At 52.2% G+C, this 21,744-nt stretch overlaps 1 protein-coding gene across 3 annotated transcripts; it reads left to right on the top strand.

Annotated features, from left to right (window-relative positions):
* Nucleotides 1-30: 30 nt before the first annotated feature.
* On the top strand, nucleotides 31-21,638 carry TAS1R1 (taste 1 receptor member 1). 3 transcript variants are annotated; one of them, XM_015142974.3, is made up of 6 exons: nucleotides 654-998; nucleotides 12,454-12,760; nucleotides 16,807-17,568; nucleotides 18,571-18,783; nucleotides 19,107-19,227; nucleotides 20,535-21,638. In XM_015142974.3, exons 1-6 carry the CDS (start codon nucleotides 808-810, stop codon nucleotides 21,464-21,466), a joined length of 2,526 nt encoding a protein of 841 aa, XP_014998460.3. In that variant the 5' UTR covers nucleotides 654-807; the 3' UTR covers nucleotides 21,467-21,638. The 3 variants fall into 3 exon arrangements, with proteins under 3 accessions (XP_077833252.1, XP_014998460.3, XP_077833245.1); XM_077977119.1 differs by having other exon boundaries at nucleotides 732-998; nucleotides 12,454-12,799; XM_077977126.1 differs by lacking the exon at nucleotides 16,807-17,568 and having other exon boundaries at nucleotides 31-998.
* The last annotated feature ends 106 nt before the right edge of the window (nucleotides 21,639-21,744 follow it).

The raw sequence follows: 21,744 nt of genomic DNA, 5'->3' as shown, positions 1-21,744 counted from the left end.
GCTGCCGAAAGGAGCGGCCTCGGAGCCGCCAGCGTCCTCTGCCGACAACCTCCGGAAGCACACTAGGAGGCCCCTGCCGGCCTGGTCGAGGGGCTCCACCGAGGACTCCATTTACATTATGCAAATTCCCTACCCCAGCCGGTTGGAGAGGGAAAGTCAGAAACCTCGCGACCAGTCATGGGCCGCCTCTCCGGAAATCCACCGGGGTTTTTTTTTTTTTTCTCCTGCAGAAAAAGCTTTAGGATTGGCAGTTTAAACAAAACATGTCTATTTGCATACCTTAGGTTTGCATGCATTTGTCTCGAAGTGAGCAACCCTGGGTAACGAGGCGAAAGTATATGACGATTTGCTCAGAATCTTATTGTCAGAAAACTGGAGTCTGGGGTAAGGGGTTGTCGACTCAAAGCTGTGTCTCATTTAGGAAACTGAGGCACAGGTAAAAAGTTCTAAAACCTCACAATACTGGGAGAAGTTGTGTTCCAGCCTCCCACCTTGCCCCAAAATGCCAGGGCTCCCTTTCTAAGCCAGGTGAAGTCACAGAGCGTGGACAGAACCCACAACCGTCCAGAGGAAGGGTCACTGGGTGCCACCTGGTTTGCATCTGTGCCTTTGTCCTGCCCAGTTCCTGAGTTGGACCGCAGGCCCGGAATGTCAAGGCAAACAGTCCTGCTTCAGCCACTGGGCTCCAAGTCCCACCCCTTTCGGGGGCATGAAGTTAGGAAGCATCCGGCAGCTGCCTTCTATTTAAGCAACTGGCCTCCTTAGAGGCCACTCCTTGGCCATGCCAGGCGCGGGCGTCTGGCCAGCATGCTGCTCTGCACAGCTTGCCTGGTTGGCCTGCAGCTTCTCATTTCCTGCTGCTGGGCCTTTGCCTGCCATAGCACTGAGCCTTCTCCTGACTTCACCCTCCCCGGGGATTACCTCCTGGCAGGCCTGTTCCCTCTCCATTCTGGCTGTCTGCAGGTGAGGCACAGACCCGAAGTGACCCTGTGTGACAGGTGAGTGAGGGGTCAGCAGAGCCACACTTAGTGGGACCCCTGGCTATAGGACCCCTCTGCCTGCCATCCTCAGCCAGGACCTTGCCTCTGCCTTTGCCACCTGAACTGTCTCTAGGCCTTGTCCATCAATCCGCTTGCCACCTGAGTGCTGGCTAGACCTTCCTAGACACTTCAGCCAGCTTCCAATTATTTCGCCCTTGCTGTTAGAATGTGTTGTAACTCCACTGAAATTGGTTCTTGACTTTGTACTGTACCTAGATGGCCAGGCCTAAGCAAGGGTGTCCTTTTCCCTCTTCTATCTTCTCTCCACTCCTACCCATGTTCAAAGCTCCCTAGAGTCCCAGATGACAAGTATGGTTCTCCATAGGGTGGCAAGGTAAGACACATCCCATTAGATGCTTTAGGAGCTTAGGTTGGTGCCATCGTAAAGTCAACAATCTAGGTAGAGGGGAACTACTGCTTTTATTTATTTATATTTTATTTATTTTTTATTTTTTTGAGATGGAGTCTCGCTCTGTCATCCAGGCTGGAGTGCAGTGGCACAATCTTGACTCACTGGAACCTCCTCCTCCTGGGCTCAAGTGATTCTCATGCCTTAGCATCGGGAGTAGCTGGAATTATAGGTGTGTGCCACCACATCTGGCTACATTTTTATATTTTTCGTAGAGACAGGGGTTTCACCACATTGGTCAGGCTAGTCTCGAACTCCCAACCTCAGGTAATCTGCCTACCTCGGCCTCCCAAAGCACTGGGATTATGAGTGTGAGCCACCACGCCCAGCCTGCTTTTCTTTTCTTTCCTTTTTTTTTTGTTTGAGACCGAGTCTTGCTCTGTTGCCCAGGCTGGAGTGCAGTGGCACTATCTCGGCTCACGGCAAGCTCCGCCTCCCGGGTTCACGCCATTCTCCTGCCTCAGCCTCCCAAGTAGCTGGGACTACAGGCGCCCACCACCTCGCCCGGCTAGTTTTTTGTATTTTTTAGTAGAGACGGGGTTTCACCATGTTAGCCAGGATGGTCTCGATCTCCTGACCTCATGATCCGCCCACCTCGGCCTCCCAAAGTGCTGGGATTACAGGCATAAGCCACTGAGCCCAGCCCCATTTTTTGTACTTTTAATCAAGACAGGGTTTCAGCCAGGCATGGTAGCTCACGCCTGTAATCCTAGCACTTTGGAAGGCTGAGGAGGGCGGATCACCAAGTTAAGAGATCGAGACCATCCTGGCTAACATGGTGAAACCCCGTCTCTACTGAAAACACAAAAAATTAGACGGGTGTGGTGGTGGGCGCCTGTAGTCCCAGCTACTCGGGAGGCTGAGGCAGGAGAATGGCGTGAACCCAGGAGGCAGAGCTTGCAGTGAGCCTAGATCGTGCCACTGCACTCCAGCCTGGGCAACAGAGCAAGACTCCATCTCAAAATAAATAAATAAATAAATACATAAAGACAGAGTTTCACTATGTTGGCCAGGCTGGTCTCGAACTCCTGGCCTCAAGTGATCCACCCATCTTGGCCTCCCAAAGTGCTGGGATTACAGTCGTGATCCGCTGTGCCCAGCCAGAAGGTATTTTTTAGATTTAGTAAACATTTACATCAATAGAATTGAGCTGGGCACGGCGGCTCACGCCTGTAATCCAAGCAACTTTGGGGGGCTGAGGCAGGTGGATTGCCTGAGCTCAGGTGTTCGAGACCAGCCTGGGCAACATAGTGAAACCTTGTCTCTACTAAAATACAAAAAAATTAGCTGGGAGTGGTGGCATGCGCCTGTAATCCCAGTTACTTGGGAGGCTGAGGAAGGATAATTGCTTGAACCTGGGAGGTGGAGGTTGCAGTGAGCAGAGATCACACCATTGCACTGGTCAACGTGTGAAACCCCGTCTCTAGTAAAAATACGAAAATTAGATGGATGTGTGGGTGCACACCTGCAATCCCAGCTACTCTGGAGGCTGAAGCAGGAGAATTGCTTGAACTGGGATTGGGGGCGTGGAGGTTGCAGTGAGCCGAGATCGTGCCATTACACTCCAGCCTGGGCAACAAGGCAACAAGAGTGAAATTCCATGTCAAAAAAAAAAAGAGGGAGAAAGAGAGAAAAAAAAAAGCCAGGTGCGGTGGTTCAGTGTAATCCCAGCACTTTGGGAGGCCAAGGTGGGCAGATCACCTGAGGTCAGGAGTTCGAGACAGCCTGACCAACATGGAGAAATCCCCTCTCTATTAAATATACAAAATTAGCCGGGCATGGTGGCATATACCTGTAATCCCGGCTACTCGGGAGACTGAGGCCGGAGAATCACTTGAACCCGGGAGGCAGAGGTTGCAGTGAGGCGAGATTGTGCCATTGCACCACAGCCTGGGCAACAAGAGCAAAACTCCATCTTGTAAAGTTAGCCGAGAGAAAGAACGAGTAGACCCAAAGTCAGGCAAGCAAGTTTATTAACCTGCTGGGCTGCCCCACAGCAATCCGAGGAAGCAGCAGCCCGGGCTTACAGACTAGAGGGTATAAGTATATTTTAGGGAGGGCGCGGGGCGCCTAGGGGCTGTTTCTGGGTAAAACCACTTCCTGGTTGATGGGCAGATGTTGGGGGAAAAAACAACAGCTGGGGAACATCTGCCTTGGCGGAGGACCTGTAGGCGGTGAGAAAAAGAGGGGACAGAGAAAAACGGGATGGGGAAAACATCCGCCTTGGCGGAGGGCCTTTGCTGGGTTGGGTCCCTAACATTCCAGCCTTTAATAGGTAATAGAGAAGGGGTGGCGTTGCCTTCTGACTGCTTCTAGCTGAAGAGGGGCGACGTTTATGGAGAAAGGCTGTGGGGTTGGTACAGTTGTTCTTGAAGCCGCTGGTATTCTTGAAGTAGCATCATGTCTTGTACTGACCCATCGAGAGCGAGCGAGGGCTGTTAGCACGTTGTCACCTCTCACCATGGGCGAAGGCTCTAATACGGTCCCGTAAAAACTGGGTAAGGAGATGTAGGAGGCACGGGCCAAATGCTAAAAGGAGAAAAAGGGTTATGGCAGGACCCAGGAGGGGCATTAGCCAGGGTGCCTAGGGGTTACGAAACCTCTGGGGCCAGGAGTCTGAAGGGCGCTGCCTGATTTCAGAAGCCCTTTCATTTAACCGTCAGGCTGCATCTCGTACTAGTCCTGACTGGTTAGTATAGAAACAGCACTTGTCTCCTAAGAAGATGCACAGTCCACTTTTTTCGGCAGTGAGGAGATCTAAACCTCAACGGTTTTGAAGTGACACTGCTGCTAAAGAGTCTATTCAGGGCTAGGCATGGTGGTTCACGCCTGTAATCCCAGCACTTTGAGAGGCCGAGGTGGGCGGATCACAAGGTCAGGAGATCGAGACCATCCTGGCTAACACGGTGAAGCCCCGTCTCTACGAAAAATACAAAAAATTAGCTGGGCATGGTGGCAGGTGCCTGTGGTCCCAGCTACTTGGGAGGCTGAGGCAGGAGAATGGCCTGAATCTGGGAGGCGGAGCTTGCAGGGAGCCCAGGTGGCGCCATTGCACTCCAGCCTGGGCAACAGAGCGAGACTCTGTCTCAAAAAAAAAAAAAAAAGTCTATTTGGGACTGGAGAATAAGGATAGATTCAGCTATGTCTTGTAGGCTGTCCAAGCGATCTTTTGAGAAAGCATGATAGTAGGACAGAGAGGTGGACAAGTGTTGGGGTGATAAGGCCCAACACCAGGCCGTGGGGGCTACGAAGTCCAGCGGAGTCAAAGGAATAAGAAAAGACGAGAGAAAGTGGGACCAGGGGACCAACTCTAGTATGGAGGCTGCGAAGGACCTGAGCTCTGGGAGCCCACGCTATTTATTGGTGATCAAACAAAGAAACAGGTGGCGAGGATGTGGGGGTTGAAAGGAAGCACTGTATCAAGTGCATGAGCTGCAGCTGTGAGGGTGTAGCATTTTCTTTGAAACATATGGCTACTTGAGATAATGGGAGTGCTAGAAGCAAGGAGCCAGCAAGTCTAGAAACATTCCAAAGGCCAGGAGGGTTTTTTTCTTTTCTTTGTTTTTTTGAGACAGAGTCTTGCTCCCTTGCGCAGGCTAGACTGTAATGGTGCAATCTTGGCTCACTGCAAGCTCCGCCTCCCAGGTTCACGCCATTCTCCTGCCTCAGCTTCCCGAGTAGCTGGGACTACAGGCGCCCGCCACCACTCTCGGCTAATTTTTTGTGTTTTTAGTAGAGATGGAGTTTCTCCATGTTAGCCAGTATGGTCTCAATCTTCTGACCTAGTGATCCGCCCTCCTCGGCCTCCCAAAGTGCTGGGATTACAGACGTGAGCCACGGCACCCGGCCAGGCCATGAGGGGTTTTAGACCCTGGACCCTGGACATGTTCCAAGACTCTTTTACATTATGTCAGACATGCAAGCCTGCCTCAGCTTCTCTCCCATCACTCAGCTTTTCTCCCAACAGACAAGCCTGCTATCCTTGTTCCTGTTGCAGTAGTAATTCCTAGTCCTATAAGCAGGCGTATTAGCTGTATAGCTCTGCGTTGACGGACTCGAGCTTTAATAGGGATTGGTAAACTCTGATTTCCAGGGGCAATGTCAATTTTGGGGTTTAAGAAGACTAGGGTGCAGGTGCCAGTCCAATTGGTAGGGAGGCAGACATAGGTTGAGGTTCCACACAAGAAAGATATACCTTGGCTGGGCAGAAATAACTGGTTATGTATACTGAAAAAGCATGTGAGTTTATTGTTTTCATTCTCCCACATGCCTAGAGTGCTTGCTAAGGCGGCTCCAGTGAGTGGCAGAAAAGGTGTTGCAGGGATAATTGGAGTGGCTCCTCGTGTTTTATTCTCCCATTGGAGAAAGAATTGTTTTGTGTCTACCAGGAGCCATTCGAAAGAGTAATTGAAAGAGGGTATAAAGAGGCATTTGGCCGGGAGGGGAGCCATGCTGCAAGAGGTCCATGGGTGAATGGCCATACAGCCTGTATGTCTGCCATTACAAAATCTTGACTGTTTAGTAAAGAGCTGGTGGTGACTTTTGGGGGTCCTGAAAAGTGGACGAGTTGTTTAAATTCGGCCGTTTTGGTGACCTTAAAATTTTGGTGGGCCGGGCGCGGTGGCTCAAGCCTGTAATCCCAGCACTTTGGGAGGCCGAGACGGGCGGATCACAAGGTCAGGAGATCCAGACCATCCTGGCTAACACAGTGAAACCCCGTCTCTACTGAAAAATACAAAAAACTAGCCGGGCGAGGTGGCGGGCACCTGTAGTCCCAGCTATTGGGGAGGCTGAGGCAGGAGAATGGCATAAACCCGGGAGGCGGAGCTTGCAGTGAGCTGAGATCCGGCCACTGCACTCCAGCCTGGGCGACAGAGCGAGACTCCATCTCAAAAAAAAAAAAAAAAAAAAAAAAATATTTTGGTGGTCGTTTGGGGCTTGAAGCTGTAAGGTATGGTTACATTGATGGGACAGTAGGTGACCTAAAGGCAGACCTGAGGGCAGGTTACATTGGATACACACAGGGGCTTAGAAAGTCAGACCGGTGTCAGTGGTCGCAGGGCCGCGAATGGGCTTGTCATTACTTGTATATTGGGTAAGGCTGGAGATATAGGAGCGTAAAAGTTGTACTATGCGCCCTGTCAGAGTGTTTTTTGTCATATCTATGACAGAAAATTTAGCCAATGACTGCATGTCTAAAAGTTGTAAAGGGCTTTTCCCTTCATAACGGGGGTGATAGGTTAACTTAGTAAGAACCCAGTCTTTTGAGGGAACAGGGGTGGCAACATAGGTGGTGGTTAATAGGGAGATACAAAGCCAGCAGTCTTTTGCTAGGATGGGGTTGGACTGGTTTAGTAGGGAGGGAGTTAAGCTAAGGGTCTTGTAGAGGTAGCTGGGTAGTATTGGAAGGGGAGGTGTGGCTATGTGGGGCAGCCAATGGATTAGGAGAGTTAGATAGGCAAAGAGTAAGTAGGAAAGTAAATAAGTGCATTTCATCTGGGGAAAAGTCATATAGGGTGCCTTGAAAGAGGAGGTCATCTATCCACTCTAAAAGAGAGTCCAGAGTGGGAGTTTGGAGCTGAAACCAGGAGATGTCTTGGTGGAGAGGATGAAGAGGGTGAAGTGGCAAGGTAGGCAGGAACAGGGCATTTGAGAGAAATCAGGAATGTACTTGCGATTGTCAGGAGGAGAAAGAGCAGTCTGGGTATTGTTTAAGTGTCTCCTTTATGGACAGGCATGAGGCAGAGTTTAGTTGGGCCACGGAGGGTACTGGAGAATTGGCGGAAGGCAATAGGTGGGTCAGCTGTAGGCGGATCAGTTGTAGGAGCCCTTTTTAATCTAGAAAGTTGGTACCAAGAAGCATGTCCTGAGAGTTTGGCTGCAGTGGGGATTGTGAGGATGATGTGGAAAGGGGCTTCCCACTTAGACCTGGGGCTGGTCGGGTTAAGAGTTTTTAAGAAGACATGCTTTCCTGGAAGGAGAGTCTGGTTGGTGGAGCCTTCATGGGGTTTTGGGAGGGCCTGGTCAGCTTGTTCACGGAGGAGATGGTGGATGAGAGAGAGTGTTGGGAGGTATTCTCTTAGCTGAGAGTTAGAAGGGGGCCTGTTTTGTAAGAGGAAAGGGCGTCCATACATTAACTCAAATGGACTGAGGAAAGAGGGTGCTTTTGGGCTGGCTCTGATGTGTACTAGGGCTATGGGCAGAAGGGAGGTCCAGCATTTTGGACTTCAAGAGTGAGTTTGGTTAACTGAGTTTTTTTTTTTTTTTTTTTTTTTTTTTTTGAGACGGAGTCTTGCTCTGTCGCCTGGGCTGGAGTGCAGTGGCCGAATCTCTCAGCTCACTGCAAGCTCCTCCTCTCGGGTTCACGCCATTCTCCTGCCTCAGCCTCCCGAGTAGCTGGGACTACAGGCGCCCGCCACCTCGCCCGGCTAGTTTTTTGTATTTTTTAGTAGAGACGGGGTTTCACCGTGTTAGCCAGGATGGTCTCGATCTCCTGACCTCGTGATCCGCCCGTCTCGGCCTCCCAAAGTGCTGGGATTACAGGCTTGAGCCACCGCGCCCGGCCTGGTTAACTGAGTTTTAAGGACGCCATTTGCCCTTTCAACTTTTCCTGATGACTGGGGTTGATATGGGATATGGAGGCGCCACTGACACTGAGGGATTGAGAAACCTGTTGGCTGATTTGGGAGATGAAGCTAGGAGTTGGACTCCTAATTATGTTACTGTTGGGGTGGAGAGTTGTACTTTGGAGGGGGAGACCCTATACGCTTTGTTAGCAAGAAAGTTTAGAAGGGTAATAGTGTGAGTCTGAGAGTCTTCTAGGGAGGGACTACAGAGGAGGAGGTCATCCACATATTGAAGAAGACGGCTGGGGGAAAGGTCTAAGGAGGTAAGGTCTTGGGCTAGGGCTTGCCCAAAGAAATGAGGACTATCCCTGAAGCCTTGGGGAAGGACAGTCCATGTGAGTTGCTGTGATTGGAGGGTGTCAGGGTCAGCCCAGGTGAAGGCAAAGAGGTTTTGGGAATCAGGATGTAGGGGAATGGTAAAGAAGGCATCTTTTAGGTCAATAGCAGTGTAGTGGGTGGTATTGGAGGGGATGAGAGAGAGAAGCGTATACAGGTTAGGGACTACAGGGTGAATATGGAGGATGGCCTGATTAATGGCTCGGAAGTCTTGAATGAGTTGGTATGAGCCGTCTGAGTTTTTAACAGGGAGGATGGGGATGTTACATGGAGAGTGTGTTGGCTGAAGAATACCATGTGAGCAGAGCTTGTTTACGATGGGCTGTAGACCCTTTTGGTGGGTTAGAGAAATGGGGTATTGGGGGATATTGGAGAATTTGGAGGGGTCTTTTAGCTGGATTTTGATGGGGTCATAGTGAGCAGTTAGGGAAGGGGTGGTAGTATCCTACAGTATTGAGTTAATAAGAGAGGAAGGAAGTGGGTGCCGGGGAGAGGGGTCAGGGACTGGACTGGAGGAGAGGAGTAGGAGGGACTCAGGTCCTCCTACTTTCTTGTTGGGGGAGACAAGAAAAGGTGATACAAGCCTTGAATTTGGCAAAAAGTCTCAGCCTAGAATGGGGATGGGGCAATGAGGCATGATACGGAAAGACTGTGAGAAAATGGTATTGAATAGGGAATAAGTAAGAGGTCTGGTGGCACTTGGATGCTAGATGAGTCTGTCAACCCCCAAAACTGAGATTGAGAAGGGAGAATTGGTACTGAGAATTCAGGCAAGGCTGAGTAGGTGGCCCTGGTATTGATTAAAAAGGAGATTGGTGGCCGGGCGCAGTGGCTCAAGCCTGTAATCCCAGCACTTTGGGGGGCTGAGACGGGCGGATCACAAGGTCAGGAGATCGAGACCATCCTGGCTAACACGGTGAAACCCTGTCTCTACTAAAAAATACAAAAAACTAGCTGGGCAAGATGGCGGGCGCCTGTAGTCCCAGCTACTCGGGAGGCTGAGGCAGGAGAATGGCATAAACCCGGGAGGCAGAGCTTGCAATGAGCTGAGATCCAGCCACTGCACTCCAGCCTAGGTGACAGAGCGAGAGTCCGTCTCAAAAAATAAATAAATAAATAAAGGAGATTGGCTTGCCTGCTACTAGCATAGTTACCCTGGGCTCTGATGCATTGATGGCAGTTGGGGCTGGGGGCCCTGCGACTTGTCCGTTCTCAGAAGCTAGGTCAAGGAGTTGCGGGAGTGTAAGCGATTCTTCACTTTTTGTCTCGCTGAAGGGGAGGTGGTTCTGAGGTGCAGGCTTTTCTGTCCATCTGTTGAGATGACGGTCAGACTTCTAGTGGCCTATCTGCTGGCAGACTGGGCAAGGGCTCTTCAGCACTTGTGGGTTAGGACATGCCTGCGCCCAGTGGCCATCTTTGCCACACTTAAAGCAGCGCCTGGGAGGATTACTGCTCTCAGGTCTTTTGTGCCCTTGGGTACTATGGCTACGTTGACAGATAGCCACAGCTAGAAGCTGGTATTTAGCGTGATCTCTCTCTTTAGGCTCTATCTAATTTACTTTGCTCATCCCTGTTATTGAAGACTTTGAAAGCCAGGTTAAGGAGGTCTTGTGAGGTTTGAGGGCCATCTTCAGCCTTTTTAAGTTTGCGCCAGGTGTCGGGGCAGATTGGGAGATAAAACAGGTATTAAGAACAACAGTTCTTTCTCGGGAGGAAGGGTCGATGCAAGTATATTTTTGGAGAGCCTCTGTAAGGCGGGAAAGGAATTGGGCAGGATTTTCATCTGCCTTTTGGGAAATGTCTTAAGGTTTTCAAAATTTACAGCCTTATGGGCAGCTTTGTTAAGGCCTGCAATGAGGCAGGTAATCATATGGTTACGGGATGCCCGGCCAGGGTCTGTGGGTTGGTACTCCCAGGAAGGCTCTTCCTGGGGAACAGCAGTGACTCCTATGGGCTTAGTAGGATCTTGCCGATGAAGATTGGTGGCGTGTGCCTGGGCTGCGAGACACAATCTTTCCTTCTTTTCTGGAAGGAGGGTGGAAGAGAGGATGATGTAGAGATCATGCCAAGTGAGTTCATAAGATGGGGTAAGATATTTAAATTATTTGTTATAAGTTTTGGAATTGGAGCAGAGGGACCCAAGATGTTTTCCAATTTGGGAGAGGTCAGAGAGGGAGAAAGGGACGCGGACACGGACAATCCCCTCAGCTCCTGCCACTTCCCGGAGGGAACGTGAGGGGGCTGGTTAAGGGGCATGTTGGGACTGAGAACGGGTAAGGGGTAGAGACGGTGAGGATTCGGAGTCAGAGGGAGGGTGGTTGGAGAGAGGGGGAGAAGGGGGCAGAATAGGAACGGTGACATAAGGTGGGGGATTCGGGTGGTTTAATGGAGGACCATGATGGTGGCGAGGAGGGGGAAATTGGCGGGGTTAAAAGAAGAGGAGTCATTGAGTGGGGCTGTAGGAAGAGTGGCAGAGGGCAAGTTGGGTTTGGAGCAGGCGAGGAGGATTTGGAAAGTAGAACAGGACTGGCAGAGAGAAGGGTGGCTACAGAGAGTGAAGAAAGCCTGAACATAAGGAATCCCGGACCATTTCCCATTGCGGTGGCAAAAGTTGTCTAAGTCTTTAAGTACGCTGAAATTGAAAGTGCCGTTTTCGGGCCATTGGGAGCTATTGTCTAATCTGTATTGAGGCCAGGCAGTATTAGAGTAGAAAAGCAGCTTCTTAGGATGGACCTTTGAATGGAGCCTGAGGACGTTGAGGTTGCACAGAAGATACCCAAGAGGGGTGGTCTTAGGAAGCGTAGAATGAGAAACTCCTATGGTGAATGGAGGGGGGTGGGTAGGGGAAGAAGAGACTGCCGGTCAACAAGGATGGCAGGAGAGGGTGTCCCCTGTCCTGGAAGCCCTGTCCAGAATAGAGGAGGTAGCCACTGAGTCAGGCATCCCTGAAATGGAGAAGCCAGAGGCCTGGAGGCCAGAGGAAGCCCTTGGTTGCCAACAATGGGAGAGTCCGAGAAATCCTCCAGGTCTTCGGCAGGTTCGGGAAGGGGAGGGTGGCCAGGAGAGAGGTGGGATGAGGGGGAAAGGCTCTAGCACACAGCCCGCGAGGAGGGAGGGAAGGAGAGAGTGAGAGAGAGAGAGAGAGAGAGAGAGAGACAGAAAGTCCTCTGGGGACTCCCGGCCAGAGCCTACCCATTCCTGGGTTTCGGCACCGAAATATAAGGTTAGCCGAGAGAAAGAACGAGTAGACCCAAAGTCAGGCAAGCAAGTTTATTAACCTGCTGGGCTGCTCCACAGCAATCAGAGGAGGCAGCAGCCTAGGCTTAAAGACTAGGGGGTATAAGTATATTTTAGGGAGGGAGTGGGAGCTGTTTCTGGGTAAAGCCACATCCTGGTTGATGGGCAGATGTTAGGAGAAAAAAACAACAGCTGGGGAACATCCGCCTTGGCAGAGGGCCTGCAGGTGGTGAGAAAAGCAGGAGATGAAGAAAAACAAACAGGTGGGGGGAGGGAACATCTGCCTTGGCAGAGGGCCTTTGCTGGGTTGGGTCCCTAACACATCTCAAAAAAAAAAAAAAAAAAAAAAAAAAAAAAGCCTGAAGTTTCTGTATAAGGAGGGACTTGAGGGAATTCTGCCTCCATAGCATCTTAGGACTGAGGAGCATAGTAACATCAATTCTTTACAGAATGTCCAGCCTGCTGGTCTGTCCTGCAAAATTTGAACTTGCCAGCCCTCACAATGTGACCCAATTCCTTAAACTAAATTTCTCACTCACTCTCTCTCTCTGGAGAACACTGACTAATGTAGCAGGTTTCTCTGCTCCAGGACCTCAGGACCTTTTTGATGCTAATATGCTTCTCCATCAGGGCCAGCTTGTTCCTCCTGCTGAGCTTCAGAGCCCTTGTTGAAGTTGTGGTTTGGGGAACTGGACCGATGACCTCAAAGGTTCCCTTCTACCCCCAAGCCTCAGAGTCTAGGAGGCCAGAGGGTTTCAGCAGGGCCTTGTCCTTCTTAGCTCTCTCTGCTTGGCTTTCTCCACAGGACTGGTAGCTTCAATGAGCATGGCTACCACCTCTTCCAGGCTATGCGGCTTGGGGTTGAGGAGATAAACAACTCCACGACACTGCTGCCCAACGTCACCCTGGGGTACCAGCTGTATGATGTGTGCTCTGACTCTGCCAATGTGTACGCCACGCTGAGCGTGCTCTCCCTACCAGGGCCACGCCACATAGAGCTCCAAGGAGACCTTCTCTGCTATTCTCCTAAGGTGTTGGCGGTGATTGGGCCTGACACCACCAACCGTGCTGCCACCACAGCCGCTCTGCTGAGCCCTTTCCTGATGCCCCTGGTAAGCTGGAGCCTCAGACCTTTGCCCATCTCCCTTCAGGCAAGTCTGGGCTGGGGCATGTGGGCAAGAGCTGCTGTCCCCTCAAGGTTGCCTGCCCCCGGATCTCTTGGGTGGTCACTGCTCTTTAGTCACAAGTCAGGGGTCCCTGCCCAGCATGGTTCTGGCCCCAGCCTTCCAGATCCCTGCCTCCACTCTCATGGGAAAACCCATTCTCCTTGGGAACTGCTGCCACTCAGCTGCACCCCTACTGCCCTCCACTCCCCTCCTCCCTCCAGAGGTTCCATTGCCTTTGTTAGGAATGGACACCCTGGACGGGCACTGTGGCTCATGCCTGTAATCCCTTGGGGAGGCTGGGCAGATCTCTTGAGGCCAGGAGTTTGAGACCAGCCTGGCCAATATGGCGAAACCCCATCTCTACTAAAAATACAAAAGTTAACCGAGAGTGGTGGTGTGTGCCTGTAATCCCAGCTACTCGGGAGGCTGAGGCAGGAGAATTGCTGGAACCTGGGAGGTGGAGGTTGCAGTGAGCCAAGATTGTGCCACTGCACTCAAGCCTAGGTGACAGAGTGATGCCTTGTCCCCCCACCACCACCCCCCAAAAAGGACACCCTTTGCTTCCCACCCCATAGACTGCTCCACATCATCCCAGTCTCTCCTGACTGCCTTTCCTTCTTCCTTCCTGGCTCAGAGGTGCTGACATCCCTCACCTTGCTGAGATCAGTCCTGTCCCTGTGCTTATTCTTGCCCTGTACCTTGGACCACAGCCCCTCCTTGGCTTATGGATTCTTCCCCATGGGTTCCTGCCTGGCCTGTGGTTGCCGTCATCCCTCTCCCTCCTCTAGGCTCTCTACACTGAGCACTGACTCTCTGCCCCTTCCCATGGAAGCTTCCTGCTGGCTTCTCCCTCCCCTCATTGCCTCTCAGCCCCTGAGGGCTGCCCCCGCCACTCTTGCTTTTGCTGTGAGCTGGGGCACCTTCTAGGTCTCCAAATCCTACTTTGCAGTCCTTCTTTATCTTAGGTGACTTCTTTTTTTTTTTTTTTTTTGAGACGGAGTCTGGCTCTGTCGTCCAGGCTGGAGTGCAGTGGCCGGATCTCAGCTCACTGCAAGCTCCGCCTCCCGGGTTCACGCCATTCTCCTGCCTCAGCCTCCCGAGTAGCTGGGACTACAGGCGCCCGCCACCTCGCCCGGCTAGTTTTTTTTGTATTTTTTAGTAGAGACGGGGTTTCACCGTGTTAGCCAGGATGGTCTCGATCTCCTGACCTCGTGATCTGCCAGTCTCGGCCTCCCAAAGTGCTGGGATTACAGGCTTGAGCCACCGCGCCCGGCTCTTTTTTTTGTTTGTTTTTTTTGAGACGGAGTCTCACTCTGTCGCCCAGGCTACAGTACAGTGGCATGATCTCGGCTCACTGCAAGCTCCGCTTCCAGGGTTCACGCCATTTTCCTGCCTCGGCCTCCTGAGTAGCTGGGACTACAGGTGCCTGCCACCACACCTGGCTAATTTTTGTAATTTTAGTAGAGACAGGGTTTCACCATGTTAGCCAGGATGGTCTTGATCTCCTGACCTCGTGCCAACCTCAGCCTCCCAAAGTGCTGGGATTACAGGTGTGAGCTACGGGCACCCGGCCTATCTTAGGTGAATTCTTTGTGATTTTTTTTTTTTTGAGACAGTCTCACTCTGATGCCCAGGCTGGAGTGCAGTGGCACAATGTTGGCTCACTGTCTCCCAGGCTCAAGCGATCCTCCCACTTCATACTCCCAAGTAGCTGGGCCCACAGGCATGTGCCACCATGCCTGGCTAATTTTTGTATTTTTTGTAGAGATGGAGGTCTCACTATGTTGCCTAGACTGGCCTGGAACTCCTGGGCTCAAGCAATCCACCTGCCTTGGCCTCCCAAAGTGATGAGATTACAGGCATGAGCCACCATGCCCTTTGTGACATTTTAGACCAGTCCTCCTGAGAGTCTTTCCTTGGAATTTATGCCCCCCCAGCCCCCTACCCGTGCCTGGCTTTCACTTGCAGCCCTTCTCTCCTCTTGTCCCACTTCCTCTGAAGAGGCAGGTGATTCCCCGGAGCAAGTTTCACCCTCCTCTCCTCTCCTTTTCCAGTTCCCAGGCAGGCTGTGGGCTTGTGGCTTAACTTCCCATTCTCAGTCCCCTCCCCTCTGATCTGAGCCCCTGATGCTGGCCCAACCTCACCATATCATGGACCCAGCAGAGCGCAGATTGACCTTACCTCCCTACACAACAAAAGCCTCTTTTCTTCCTGTATTGGCCCCAACCCTCTGGTGGAGGGTAGTGATGGAGCAGCCATCACCCGAGTCCTGCCCACTGCCGCTCCTCGTTGCCCTGCTCCCCATCTTTCGTCCTCTCTGGCCTCCTTTTCCACTGCCACAGCCACAGCTGGAATTCAGACCAGCATTATTTCTCAACTAGATTCTTCCATCAGTGTCCTAAGGCTTCCCCCTGGTTCTAGTCTTGAATCTTTTCTAACTCATTCCTCACTGAAGTCAGAGATATGCTCATAAAATGCAAGTCCTGGCCGCTGTGGCTCACGCCTGTAATCCCAGCACTTTGGAAGGCTGAGATGGGCAGCTCATGAGGTCAGGAGTTGGAAACCAGCCTGGCCAACGTGGTGAAACTAAAAATGCAAAAATTAGCTGGTGGTGGTGGCAGGCACCTGTAATCCCAGCTACTCAGGAGGCTGAGGCAGGAGAATTTCTTGAACCCAGGAGGTAGGTGTTGCACTGAGCCGAGATCGTGCCACCGCACTCCAGCCTGGGCGATAGAGCAAGACTCTGTCTCAGAAAAAAAAAGAAAAAATGCAAGTCCGAACATAGCACTTCTCTGCGGATGTCCTTACGGCCTCCCTGTAGCTTATAGCAGTGGCCCCCAACCTTTTTGGCATCAGGGACTGGTTTTGTGGAAGACAATTTTTCTATGGACAGGTGTGTGAGGGGTTGGTTTCAGGATGATTCAAGTGCATTACATTTATTGTGCACTTATTTATATTATTACATTGTTTTATTTATATAAATAAATATATAAATTATATATATATATATATATATATTTTTTTTTTTTTTTTTTGAGACGGAGTCTCGCTCTGTTGCCCAGGCTGGAGTGCAGTGGCGTGATCTCGGCTCACTGCAACCTCCACCTCCTGGGTTCAAGCAATTCTCCTGCCTCAGCCTCCGAAGTAGCTGGGACTACAGGCACTTGCCACCATGCCCGGCTAATTTGTGTATTTTTTAGCAGAGACGGGGTTTTGCCATATGGCCAGGCTGGTCTCAAACTCCTGACCTCGTGATCCGCCCACCTCGGCCTCCCAACGATGTTGGGATTACAGGCGTGAGCCACTGCACCTGGCCATCGTGTATTAATATAATAAAATAATTCTACAACTCCCCATCATGTAGAATCAGTGGGAGCCCTGAGCTTGTTTTCCTGCAACTAGATGGTCCCATCTGGGGGTGACGGGAGACAGTGACAGGTCATCAGACATTAGATTCTCATAAGTAGCGCGCAACCCAGATCCCTCACATGCGCAGTTCACAGTAGAGTTCACGCTCCTACAAGAATCTGATGCTGCTGCTGATCTGACAGGAAGGGAGCAGCTGTAAATACAGATGAAGCTTTGCTTACTCACAAGCTGCTCACCTCCTCCTGTGAGGCACGGTTCCTAACAGGCCACTGACCTAACTTCTACCCTGACCTACACATGCTTCTCTTCTTCCTTGCAAACTGCCTCCAGCGGAAGTCCCTGAAGGTCCCCAAACACACCAGACTATTTCACTCCTATGCAAGTTTTGTCTCCTTTGCTTGGAATGCATCCCCTCCCCTCTTGTTCCCAGGCAGATTCCCACTCCTCCCCCACAACCCGCCCTGGTGGAGCCTTCGCAGGTGATTTGTCAGTGTCACAGGGTGAATGGTGCTCTCCTGGTCTCCCCTGCTCCCTGCATCCCCACACCCAGCACAGGCCCAGGCATTGGGGGGCCTTCAGTGGAGACTTATGCCACTGAACTGGCTGAATGGCACCTCCCACAGATCAGCTATGGGGCCAGCAGCGAGACGCTCAGCGTGAAGCGGCAGTATCCCTCTTTCCTGCGCACCATCCCCAACGACAAGTACCAGGTGGAGACCATGGTGCTGCTGCTGCAGAGGTTCGGGTGGACCTGGATCTCTCTGGTTGGCAGCAGTGGCGACTATGGGCAGCTAGGGGTGCAGGCACTGGAGAAGCAGGCCACTGATCAGGGGATCTGCATTGCTTTCAAGGACATCGTGCCCTTCTCTGCCCAGGTAGGCGATCAGAGGATGCAGCGCCTGATGCGCCACCTGGCCCAGGCCACGGCCACCGTTGTGGTCGTTTTTTCCAACCGGCTGTTGGCCAGGGTGTTTTTCGAGTCCGTGGTGCTAGCCAACCTGACTGGCAAGGTGTGGGTCGCCTCAGAGGCCTGGGTCCTCTCCAGGCACATCACTGGGGTGCCCGGGATCCAGCGCATTGGGACGGTGCTGGGCGTGGCCATCCAGAAGAGGACTGTCCCTGGCCTGAAGGCATTTGAAGAAGCCTATGCCCGGGCAGACAAGGGAGCCCCTAGGCCTTGCCACAAGAGCTCCTGCTGCAGCAGCAATCAGGTCTGCAGAGAATGTGAAGCTTTCACGGCACACACGATGCCCAAGCTCAAAGGCTTCTCCATGAGTTCTGCCTACAACGCGTACCGGGCTGTGTATGCAGTGGCCCATGGCCTCCACCAGCTCCTGGGCTGTGCCTCTGGAGTTTGTTCCAGGGGCCGAGTCTACCCCTGGCAGGTAAGAGAGCCCACCCCAGCACCTTCTGTTGGAGAGAACAGCCAATCCTGAGACAAGCAGAGTGGGCACTCTCTGGTCACCCTAAATGCCAAGGGTGATAAATGCGACTAACTTATGGACTGTTTTTTTTTGAGACAGAATCTGGCTCTGTTGCCCAGGCTGCAGTGCAGTGATGCGATCTCAGCTCACTGAAACTTCCACCTTCTGGGTTCAAGTGATTCTCCTGCCTCGGCCTCCTGAGTAGCTGGGATTACAAGCACCCACCATCACGCCTAGCTAATTTTTCTGTTTTTTTTTTTGAGACGGAGTCTCGCTCTGTTGCCCAGGCTGGAATGCAGTGGCGCGATCTCGGCTCACTGCAAGCTCTGCCTCCCAGGTTCACACCATTCTCCTGCCTCAGCCTCCCAAGTAGCTGGGACTACAGGCGCCTGCCACGACGCCTGGCTAATGTTTTTGTGTTTTTAGTAGAGACAGGGTTTCACCATGATAGCTAGGATGGTCTCGATCTCCTGACCTCGTGATCTGCCTGTCTCTGCCTCCCAAAGTGCTGGGATTACAGGCGTGAACCACTGTGCCCGGCCTAATTTTTGTATTTTTAGTAGAGATGGGGTTTCACCACGTTGGCCAAGCTGGTCTCGAACTCCTGGCATCAAGTGATCCTCCCGCTTCAGCCTCCCAAAATGCTGGGATTACAGGCGTGAGCTCTCTTCTCTTAGACAGATCTTTCTCTCTGATCCTTACCTTCTCTCACCCACTGTGTCTTGGAAGTGTCAAGTGACAAGGTCCAGAGCTAAAACTGTCTGTAAAGGAGCCTTTGTTAGAGGCCTCCTCTCAGAAGGTTGGTGGGGAGGGTTGAAGGGCTTCCTAAGAAGGAAGGGACTATACCTTCCCGATGGGCTGAAACCACCAGGATGGAAACCCAGGAAGCCCCCAGGCCCTTGCTTCTGGGACCATGTAGGTCTGTGCTGTCTATGGTGGCTTTGTGATATGTGTTTCTTTCAGCTTTTGGAGCAGATCCACAAGGTGAATTTCCTTCTACACAAGGACACTGTGATGTTTAATGACAATGGAGACCCCCTCAGTAGCTATAACATAATTGCCTGGGACTGGAGTGGGCCGAAGTGGACCTTCACAGTCCTCGGTTCCTCCACATGGTCTCCAGTTCAGCTAGACATAAATGAGACCAAAATCCAGTGGCATGGAAAGGACAACCAGGTAATGGGGATGTGGTCATTCACCAGGTAACTGCCTTATGGGCAGCCTAGAGTCTGGGTGTGATGCTGACACAAGTGTACAGGGAGCAGGAGGGGGACCCCAGGGGTCCAGCTGCCACCACTCTACCCATCCTGGCCAGGGAAGCAGGGAAGACATTCCATAGGCGAGTGTGCAGAAGCCCTGGGGTGGAAGTTCACATGACCAGGGGCCCTGCCCTGGGAGTGAGCCGTGAGGGCAGATGCACAGAGATTCTGTTTTCTGTTCCACATGTGAGCTGTCCTTTGACTTGGGCCCCTATGTGTGGCCCCTCTGGCTTCTTACAGGTGCCTAAGTCTGTGTGTTCCAGTGACTGTCTTGAAGGGCACCAGCGAGTGGTTACAGGTTTCCATCCCTGTTGCTTTGAGTGTGTGCCCTGTGGGGCTGGGACCTTCCTTAACAAGAGTGGTGAGTGGGCAATGGAGCAGGCGAGCTACCCAGCACTCCCGGGGGCTGCACGGTGGAGGGAGGCCTCCCTTGGTCCCCATGTGCACATGCCCTGCCTCTGAACCAGGGCCCAGTCACTTGGCTGCCAGTTAGCTTCAGGTTGGAGGACTCCTGCTACCAGACAGAATTCTGATAAAGAGAATCAGCCACTGGGTGCAGTGGCTCATGCCTGTAACCCCAGCACTTTGGGAGGCCAAGGCGGGCGGATGACCTGAGGATCAGGAGTTCGAGACCCGCCTGAGCAACATGGTGAAACCCCATCTCTACTAAAAATACAAAAAAAATTAGCTGGGCGTTGTGGCGCATGCCTGTAATCTGAGCTATTCGGGAAGATGAGGCAGGAGAATCTCTCGAACCCGGGAGGCAGAGGTTGTGGTGAGCTAAGATTGCACCATTGCACTCCAGCCTGGGCAACAAAAGCAAAACTCCATCTGAAAAAAAAAAAAAAAAGAAAAAGAAAAAGAAAGAATCAGCCAACTGAAATCCTTAGACTGAGGTGTGTCCTCTATTAGACAGCTGTCATCACAACTCCTACAAATGCAATCGTATCCTGAATTCAACCTCTTTCTCTAAATGAATGTAGCTATTGTTCCCTTTGTGCCCTCTTGTCCTACTGTCCCTTCTGTTGCCCATGCCAAAGACAGCTAGCTCCTTGAACAGCTTGGCCTGAATACAGATACTAGCATGTCTGCAACAGAGAAAAAAAACAGCATTCCCCATCCAGCAATGCAAGATCAAGAACAGAGAGCAAATTAAATAGCTAAGGACTCATGTCCTTCGTTGGTGTCCAGGGGCCACATTCTTTCCTTTCACCATCTCTGTAGGGACAGGAATACTTCCCTTCTGTCCTCAGAGGGTCAGGACTCAGAGAAACCACAGAGCAGCAGCTAAGGAAAATGGTTCATGGAAATGCTGGAGAGAGAGAGGGGTTAAAATGCCCTCCCTTGGGAGCAGGCTGCTCCCATTGGATCGTAGCCTCTCTGTTATGTGGGCAGAGCTACCAGGGTAAGGTCCTCCCTAGGGTTTGCAAAACCCTCATGGGATCATGAGCCATATAGAACTGACCTGTGGGTCTCCAGTGTGTAATTAACACAGGCATTTTGAGGAAATGCTTGGCCTCAGGCCCCACTCCCGGCTACCCCCATCCCACCATGCCTAGCACAGTCTAGCTGCCTGGGTACAATTCTCCCAGTATCTTGCAGGCCCCTATTTCCTATTCCTACTCTGCTCATCTGGCTCTCAGGAACCTTCTTGGCCTTCCCTTTCAGACCTCTACAGATGCCAGCCTTGTGGGAAAGAAGAGTGGGCACCTGAGGGAAGCCAGACCTGCTTCCCACGCACTGTGGTGTTTTTGGCTTGTCAAGAGCACACCTCTTGGGTGCTGCTGGCAGCTAACACACTGCTGCTGCTGTTGCTGCTTGGGACTGCTGGCCTGTTTGCCTGGCACCTAGACACCCCTGTGGTGAGGTCAGCAGGGGGCCGCCTGTGCTTTCTTATGCTGGGCTCCCTGGCAGCAGGTAGCGGCAGCCTCTATGGCTTCTTTGGGGAGCCCACGAGGCCTGCATGCTTGCTGCGCCAGGCCCTCTTTGCCCTTGGTTTCACCATCTTCCTGTCCTGCCTGACAGTTCGCTCCTTCCAACTAATCATCATCTTCAAGTTTTCCGCCAAGGCACCTACCTTCTACCGCGTCTGGGTCCAAAACCATGGTGCTGGCCTGTTTGTGATGATCAGCTCAGCGGCTCAGCTGCTTATCTGTCTAACTTGGCTGGTGGTGTGGACTCCACTGCCCACTAGGGAATACCAGCGCTTCCCCCATCTGGTGATGCTTGAGTGCACAGAGGCCAACTCCCTGGGCTTCATACTGGCCTTTCTCTACAATGGCCTTCTCTCCATCAGTGCCTTTGCCTGCAGCTACCTGGGCAAGGACTTGCCAGAGAACTACAACGAGGCCAAATGTGTCACCTTCAGCCTGCTCTTCAACTTCATGTCCTGGATCGCCTTCTTCACCACGGCTAGTGTCTACGACGGCAAGTATCTGCCCGCGGTCAACATGCTGGCTGGGCTGAGCAGCCTGAGCAGCGGCTTCGGCGGGTATTTTCTGCCCAAGTGCTACGTGATCCTCTGCCGCCCAGACCTCAACAGCACAGAGCACTTCCAGGCCTCCATTCAGGACTACACGAGGCACCGCGGCTCCACCTGACCAGTGGGGTCAGCAGGCATAGCTGGTAGCTTTCTCTGTCCTGAGGGTCGAAGGTCAAGCAGGCCAGGGCTGTTTGGGAGGCCTTTGGGCACCTCAGTCTGGGGTTGGGACGTGTAAGCGCCCGGGAGAGCCCAGACCAGGCTCCGGGCTGCCAATAAAGAAGTGAAATGCGTATCTGGTCTCCTGTCGGGGAAGAGGGTGAGGTGCCGCGGATTCAAGTCTGAACCCAGAACCTGGAAAAGGCTTGGTGCCCAGCTTGACGTTGCTAGGCAACCCCG

The sequence above is a fragment of the Macaca mulatta genome, chromosome 1 (assembly GCF_049350105.2).
Source record: "Macaca mulatta isolate MMU2019108-1 chromosome 1, T2T-MMU8v2.0, whole genome shotgun sequence".
NCBI classification, from domain to species: Eukaryota; Metazoa; Chordata; class Mammalia; order Primates; family Cercopithecidae; genus Macaca; species Macaca mulatta.
This window is presented reverse-complemented; position numbering and strand designations above follow the sequence as displayed.